Here is an 8,243-nt window from a genome sequence, read left to right on the forward strand (position 1 = left end):
ACTCTATAAATGTTGCCTTAACCTCCAGGAACCATAAGACAATGATTTTTCAACAGAGTATCCCCTTCTCCCTTTATCGTGGCTGCTATTTCTCTGTAAGAGCTGTACATTCTTCTGTCACGGCCCACACCCTGCCGACACTTGACAAATGTCCCGTGGATGACTGAGGGTCACGTCCATTGCATGGCATCTCCTGATATGAAGGCTCATTGGAATGCAGAAATGTTCTCGCCACTGAAAGGTTCAATAATCATACAGCAACTCACTTCTTGAGTACTGAATGTAGAAAGAAGTTTTCTCCATCCCAGCTACAGATTCTCTCTTATTCAACTATGAAGATCTTGCTTTCCCTCCTTGGGGTTCTTGCCTTACTGTCCATAGTTCCTCAAGGTAAGATGGAAACCTTTCATTCCAAAGTTATGAAAATATAAGTGAAAGAGAATACAAGGTCTTTCAAGAGTCTGAAAATAAATTAGAAAAAGAGCAGATTGTACCATATAACAAAGAACGGGAGAGTAGTGGAGAGCTGGTGGTTAGGGCAACAGCTGTAAGGTGGTACCCTCCAGTGATTTAACCTATAAACTCTTACTTGAAGATTGTTTGATCTAAAGAAGGTGAAAGGAGGTTACAGAACAGAGGAAATTTGGGGAACTGAAAAAAATGGAAAATGAGTGGAGATTAGAAGGGCCCAGGTGAAGAGGAGGCTGCTCCATCATAATCTGTGGTTTACACAATACTCCGATCACTGATCTAGGTAAGGGCTTATGTGGAAATTACTTTATTACTTTATGTATGGTGGGACTTAAGATTCCATCTTAACACTTAACCAAGTAACCAATTACAGGGCCTACTTATTGAATAATCAATCTAAGCCTCCCAAATTAACTTTAAAATCCATCAATACTATGTGTTAAATATATATTAATCATTGGGCTTATCACTGGGTTTTACATTACTATCAATTGACATCTTTTATGATGCACTTACTACTTTAAGATCACCTTTTAATTCCTAAAGAAATTCAAGAAATTCAAGATTTCCTTTATTGTTCTTGTTTCTTTTATGAGATAAAATTCATTCTTTTAAAGTGTACCATTTATGTGGTTTTCTGTATATTCCTTAAGTTATTCAACCATCATCTCTATCCAATTCCAGAACATTCCATGACTCCAAAAAAGAAACTCCATATGCTTTAGCAGTCATTCACCATCTTCCTCCTCCCCTCAGACCCTGGCAACTATTAATCTGCTTTCTGTTTCTATCCATTTACCTATTCTGGATATTTAACATAGTCAGATAACATGTAACACTTTGTGTCTGTTTTCTTTCACTTAGCAACAGGTTTTTCAAAATGTATCCATATTGCAGCATGCATCAGTACTTAATCTTTTTCAACTGATAAATAGTATTATAGTAAATGGATATACCTTTTATTCATCCAGTCATCAGTTGATGGACATTTGGGTTGTTTCTAGTCTGGATCTTTTATCAGTGATGTTGCTCTGAACATTTACATCCAAGCTTTTATGTGGATATATTTTTAATTCTCTTGGAAATATACCTGTGTTTTATGGTTACACTGTTTAAATTTCTGAGGAACTGTCAAACTATTTTTCATAGCTTCACTATTTTAAAATCCCACCAGCAGTGCCTGAGGATTCCAATGTCTTCACATAGTCACCAACAGTTGTTATTGTCTGTTTCTTTTATTATAGTCATCCTAGTTAGTATAAAGTGAAATCTCATTGCAGTTTTAATTTGCATTTAATTTGCAACATTAATGATGTTGAGCATCTTTTAAGTGTTTTATTGACCATGTGTATATTTCTTTACTCAAATTCTCTACTTATTTCTTAATTTAGTTGTTTTTCACTAGTCTGTTCTTCATATACTTTCGACATTAAACCTTTAGCAGATACAGGTTTGCAAATATTCTCTCCCATTCTTTAAGCTGTTTCTTTTTAAATATATATATATTTGACTGACATTGCTGTATCACTGAATATGCTTCCAGGCTCGAGTTAGAAACAACTCAGACTCAGTTACCTCTGTAGGCAGATGACATGATCTTATATGTAGAAACCCTAAGATACCATCAAAAACTTAGAACTAGTACAAAAATTCAATAAGTTACAGAAAACAAAACCAATAAGCAAAAACCAGTTGCATTTCTACATATTAATAACACACTATTCAAAAGAGAAATTATGAAACCAATCTCATTTATAACAGCATCAAAAGAACAAAGTACTGAGGAATACAACTTAACCCAAGAGGTAAAAGACTTGTACATTGAAAACTACAAAATATTGATGAAAGAAATTAAAGAAAACGCAAATAAAAGGCTATCCCCTATTTAGCAGCTGAAAGAATTAATACTGCTAAAATGTTCATAAAACCTAAAGCAAATAATAAATTCAGTAAAATCCCTGTGAAAATCCCAATGTTATTTTTCACAGAGATAGAAAAAAAAAATTTTAGAACAGCTTTTTAAAACTTTTAAACAGCTGAAAAATTTTTTAAAAGAAAAGAAAGAGAGAAGGAAGAAAGAATGAGCCCTAAAATTCTTATGCAGCCACAAAATTCCCTGAATAGCAAAGCAATTTTGAGCAAGAAGAACAAAGCTGCTGGCATAGTAATTCATGGCTTCAAAATATATTACAAAGCGATAAAAATTGTAAAAGTATGGTACTGGCATAAATACAGATATGGAAGGACTTCCCTGGTGGGCCAGTGGCTAAGACTGCACTCCCAATGCAGGGGGCCTGAATTCCATCCCTGGTCAGGGAACTAGATCCCATATGCTGCAACTAATGATCTGGCATGCCGCAATGAAAATCAAAGATCCTGCATGCTGCAACTAAGACCTGGTATAGCCAAATAAATAATTAAAAAAAAAAAAAAGACATGTAGAACAGTGGAAGAGAATAGAGACCTCAGAAATAATCCCCCCCCCAAAAAAAAAAACACAGAGGGAACTGATATTCAACAAGAGTACTAAGACTACACAATGGAGAAAGGAGAGTCTCTTCAACCAATGATGTTAGGAAAACTGGATAGCCATATGCAGAGAACATTTATAGAAAAAAATCAATTCAAAATAGATTAAAGATTTAAACAGAAGACCCGAAACTGTAAAATCTCTAGAAGAAAACATTAAGGAAGAGCTTCATGACACTGATCTTTGCAATGATTTATTGGATATGCACAAGCGCCAAAGACAAAATGAGATAAGTAGGACCACATGAAACTAAACAGCTTCTGCAAAGCAAAACAAACAATCAACAGAGTTAAAGGACAACCTAAGGAATAGGAGAAAATATCTGCAAGCCCTATACTCAATGCTGCTGCTAAGTCACTTCAGTCACGTCCGACTCTGTGTGACCCCATAGACGGCAGCCCACCAGGCTCCCCCATCCCTGGGATTCTCCAGGCAAGAACACTGGAGTGGGTTGCTATTTCCTTCTCCATTGCATGAAAGCGAAAAGTGAAAGTGAAGTCACTCAGTCGTGTCTGACTTGTAGTGAAACCATGGACTGCAGCCTACCAGGCTCCTCCATCCATGGGATTTTCCAGGCAAGAGTACTGGAGTGGGGTGCCATTGCAATAAGGGTTTGCAAATTCCTTGCAGAACATATGAGGAGCTCACACAAATCAACAGCCCAAATAATAATAAAGCAATTAAAAATGGGCAAGGGACCTGAACAGATACTTTTCCAGAAAAGATATACAAATAGCCAAAAAGAATACAAAAAGGTGTTCAAAGTCACTTATCATCAGAGAAATGCAAATCAAACCCACAATGAGATATCACCTCACACCTGTTAAAATAGCTATTATCATAATAATAATGATAAGTATTGGTAGATATATAAAGAGAAACCTTGTATGCTTTTGCGGAAATATACATTGAAAAAGTAATTATGAAAAAATATGAATGCTCCTTTAAAAATTAGAACTAGAAACCACCATAAGAACCAGCTATTCCACTTCTGAGTATATATTCAAAAAACGATATTGAATAGAGATGCTGAGGAGATAAGTGTACTCCCATGTTCAATGCAGTATTATTCACACTAGCCAAGATAAGGAAACAACCAAAGTGTCTTGTCAATGTATGAATGGGTAAAGAAAATGTCTTGTGTGTGTGTGTGTGTGTGTGTGTGTAGTCATACCACAGAATATTGTTCAGCCTTACAAAGAAGGAAACTATACCATTTGCATTGACATGAACAAATGTCCTGAAGGACATTATGCTAAGTCAAGTAAGTGAGACACAGAAGGATCAATACTGTGTGATCTCATTTATGTGCGGAACATAAAAAAGTACAAGTCAAAGAAGTAGCAAGTAAAATGGTGGATGCCAAGGGCTGGAGGGGCAGGGAAGGAAACGGAGAGATGTTAGGGTACAAACTTCCAATTATAAAATGAACAAGTTCCAGAGACTTAATGTACAATACGGTGACTATAGTTAATAAAAATAGTCAATATAATGTATTTTACACTTGAAATTTGCTGAGAGTAGATCTCAAGTGATCTTACAATAAAAGAGGATGACGCATGAAGTGTTGGATATGTTAATTATCTTGCGGTGGTATCAAGTCAGTATATGTTATTACATAATATTGCATTGTATACCCTAAATGTATACAATTTTTATCAGTCATTCCTCAATAAAAGTGAAAAACAGATACACACATAAGAAGAAAATGTGAGATATATATATATATATATATATATATAAGATAAATTCAGCATTAAAAAAGAAGGAAATCCTGCCATTTGTGACAACATGGGAGGACCTGGAGGGTACTATGCTAAATGAAATGTCAGACACAAAAAGACAAATACTGTGTGATCTCACTTATATGTGGAATCCAAAAATGGCACACTCATACTAACAGGGCCTGACGGGTGGAAGAAACCGGGAGACATTGGTCAAAAGCTACAAAGTTTCATTTATGCAAGACAGAGAAGTTCTGAAGTTCTCCTACACACAGTACCCACAGTTAACAATACAGAATTGTGTACCTGGATTTTTCACAGTCTAGATCTTATGCTAAGTATTCTTACCACAAGTAATAATAACAACAATAATAATAATAGAGGAAGTGAGAGGAAATTTTCATATGTGATTAAAGTGTCTTATGATCTTGACAGTAGTGATGATTTCACAGGTGTAAAGTGGTAAAGTGAAGATGCTCAAGTGTAAATAGTCACCAAACTTACTGAGTCGTGTACATTTCAACTAAACAATGAAAAAGATATATAACTACAGTGTCACCAACATACAACCCCCATTACTAATGAATGTAGTCATTGGGAATCAGAAGCTGCTATTATCTCCAAAAGATAAGACAACCAGACATCAAGGGCATCCTGATAAAACACACACACACACACAATCACCACCACCAGCTGCAGTACAGCCAGCTAAAGGAATCAAACATGAGTCTGGTCAAGCGTCTGAATTCAGTTGCCAATTTGCTGAAAATGCAGAGGACACAGGAACATGCTGATTTCTCTAAGAGTATGCAATCAGAAAAATATAAACTGTAGGAAACACTACAGGTTAAACACCCCCAAGTTCTTCAGCATAAGAACTGTAAGAAAACTATAAAAAATGGATTTGGGAAAAATCTGTAGGTTTAGAAGGAATATCAAAAATTATAAAAAGAAAAAACTAAATTACAGTATATAGGGATGAAATTCAAGTACTAACACTATTTTTAAGTAAGGAAATGAATGCAAGTGATTCCTATAAAACTTAGGCTTCCTTGGGGTAAAGGGATAGATAGAAACACCTAAGATCCAGAACTAGAAACCAGGGTGAGAGGTCATGGCATGTGGGACCCTGTGCAGGTCTCAAAAACCTCCTCAGTAAAGGAGGCAACGGCTCTGAGCTTAAACACACTGGAAAATGGAAACCAAGACCCAACTTCCCCATCCCATTCTCATTCTCAGTTGATGATTTGCTTTTTCACCAAGACAGGAAAAGCAATAAGTGACAAAATCCCCATTTTCCCACTACCATGAACCTTTACCTAATTTTATCTCACCCTGCCTTCTAAACTTCATACTCCGACCTAAGGCCAACCCCTTCACCTGTACATGAGATTTCATCCCCACTCACTTTCAGACACTTCACTTCTAAAAGTAAACACCCTTTCCTGAATCATGAATCCCCACACTTAAATGGATCATTAATTTTAGCATAGCCAAAAATATGCTGTGACAGTTCTTATCAGAAGCGCTGCCCGCTTTCAGCCTCAGCTCACTAACTACTCTAGAAAAGAAACTCTCATTTATCTTTATTCAGTACAGCCAGTTTTCTCTTCGCCATTCTTTTTTTGGTCATTTTTTCTGGAAAGTTCTTTATTGTTGTTGTTTTATTATGAAACACTTCAAATATTAAAGTGTTCAAATATTAAAATATACAAACACACAACACAGTGTTTTCTCTTTTTAAAGCCAGAAGCCTCATTTTTCAGGAAGGATGTCCTCCAGGATACTATAACTGCAGAATGAAGTGCAATGGTAACGAATACGCAGTTAGATACTGTGCTGACTGGACCATCTGCTGCCGAGAGAAGAAAAAATTTAAGGAAAAAAAGAAGTGGTGAAAAGTCTAACTCCATCTTCTTCAGAAATCTAAAGACGTTTAAAACTCCCTTGTCTATATAAGCATAATTAATAGGATGGATAAAGGAAACTCATGGTAATTATATATGTAGATGGTCAAGTTAAAGTAAATATTTCATAAAAGCTCACACTGTTTTCACGTGTGCACTTTTTCATTAATTTCCTCAACTTATATCCACCACATTGTTACTTCATCTATAGTACGTATACCAGCCCCACCAGTTTCAAACTATTTGACCTTGGATAAGTTCTCTAGTCTCTCTCTATCCTGTTTCCTTATCTACACAATGGGATAACCATGGTACCTACATCTTAGCGTTGTGAAAATTACATGAACTGTGTGTATGTGTGTGTGTGTGTTCAGTCATGTTCAACTCTCTGTGACCCCGTGGACTGTAGCCTGCCAGGCTCCTCTGTCTGTGGAATTTCCCAAGCAAGACTACTGTTGCATGGATGTGCTAAATTTGTGAAATTTGTTAAGAGGGTCATTTATGATTTTTACATTTTTCTGAGTACATGGTATATTTCCCAAAAAAAAAGTTTTTAGGAAAATTTTAATAGGAAAAATTAACAAAGAATAAAAATATTGAAGACAAGGAATTCGATTAAGAGATTATTTCCATGGGAGAGACAATGAACTCCTCTAAATAAAGAGACATACAGCCAACACAGAAATATTGATAGGCTAAAGCCATCGTTTTAATGGGATGGTACATCTCAGAAGGTCCTCAGAGGAAGTCAGCAGGAACCTCAGATACAACTATTTCCCAACCATTGAAGGCAAATCCCTTTTATCAATGCAGCAAAGCATTGACACGTCACAGAATACATGAAATATTTCACTTTTATAACATGATTTCCTGCAAATACCTTTCGTTCGCCAGCATGTGTTGAAGAATCTTCTTATGAATGCATTTGCTCCACTTTTAACTGCCAACAAAAACAGAATTAAACACGCAGGGTCATAACGCCTTGGATAAGACTGAAGACTACACTTTACAACTTTCTAATGGTAAATTGAACAGGCTCCAAAGACCCCAGTCATGTCCCTTTTTCAGTTGCTCTTAAGTTATTTCCCAGAGATGTATTATGAGTCACTAGGTTCCACAGTCCCAACGCATGTGAATCACTCATCAACTATAGACAGGTAACAGGGCCCAGCAGATTTGCTTGGAACTATTTGCAATGGAAAACATTTAGACCCCAGGAGTCTGTCAAGGCCCCATGGCAGGAGACAGGCAGGATCTCAAACAGATAACAGTCTGATTATCAAGTGTCGTTTAAAGAAGGAAAGATCACCAACACAGAAGTACAGAAGCCCCTGGTTCTAGGCCTGCTTCTCATTGACTTTTTCCTGTATGCCTGCCTGCCTGCCCAGGCTTAATCACAAAGTAGTGGAAAGTGTTGGTGGCTGGTGAGTGTGAATGGGTCTGGAGGACCTGACGCCTAGATTTCAATCAGTGAGTAGCCTTTCTCCTCACCTCAAGACCTGGGTGCCTCTGGAGGCTGAGGGATCAGGAGTGGTAGGCAGGCAGCTTAAGAGGGTGAGAGTGGCTCTGAGTCATCCTACTGAATTCCCCACTCTTGTGTATTCAACCTTA

General features: G+C 36.8%; 1 protein-coding gene across 1 annotated transcript; it reads left to right on the forward strand.

The window, feature by feature from the left end:
* The first annotated feature begins 332 nt into the window (after positions 1 to 332).
* LOC138081548 (beta-defensin 43-like) lies at positions 333 to 6,623 on the forward strand. The gene is made up of 2 exons (XM_068974747.1): positions 333 to 390; positions 6,472 to 6,623. The coding sequence occupies exons 1-2, from the start codon at positions 333 to 335 to the stop codon at positions 6,621 to 6,623; spliced, it is 210 nt and encodes a 69-aa protein (XP_068830848.1).
* Positions 6,624 to 8,243: the final 1,620 nt, after the last annotated feature.

This window comes from Capricornis sumatraensis, chromosome 6 (genome assembly GCF_032405125.1).
Source record: "Capricornis sumatraensis isolate serow.1 chromosome 6, serow.2, whole genome shotgun sequence".
Lineage (NCBI taxonomy): Eukaryota > Metazoa > Chordata > Mammalia > Artiodactyla > Bovidae > Capricornis > Capricornis sumatraensis.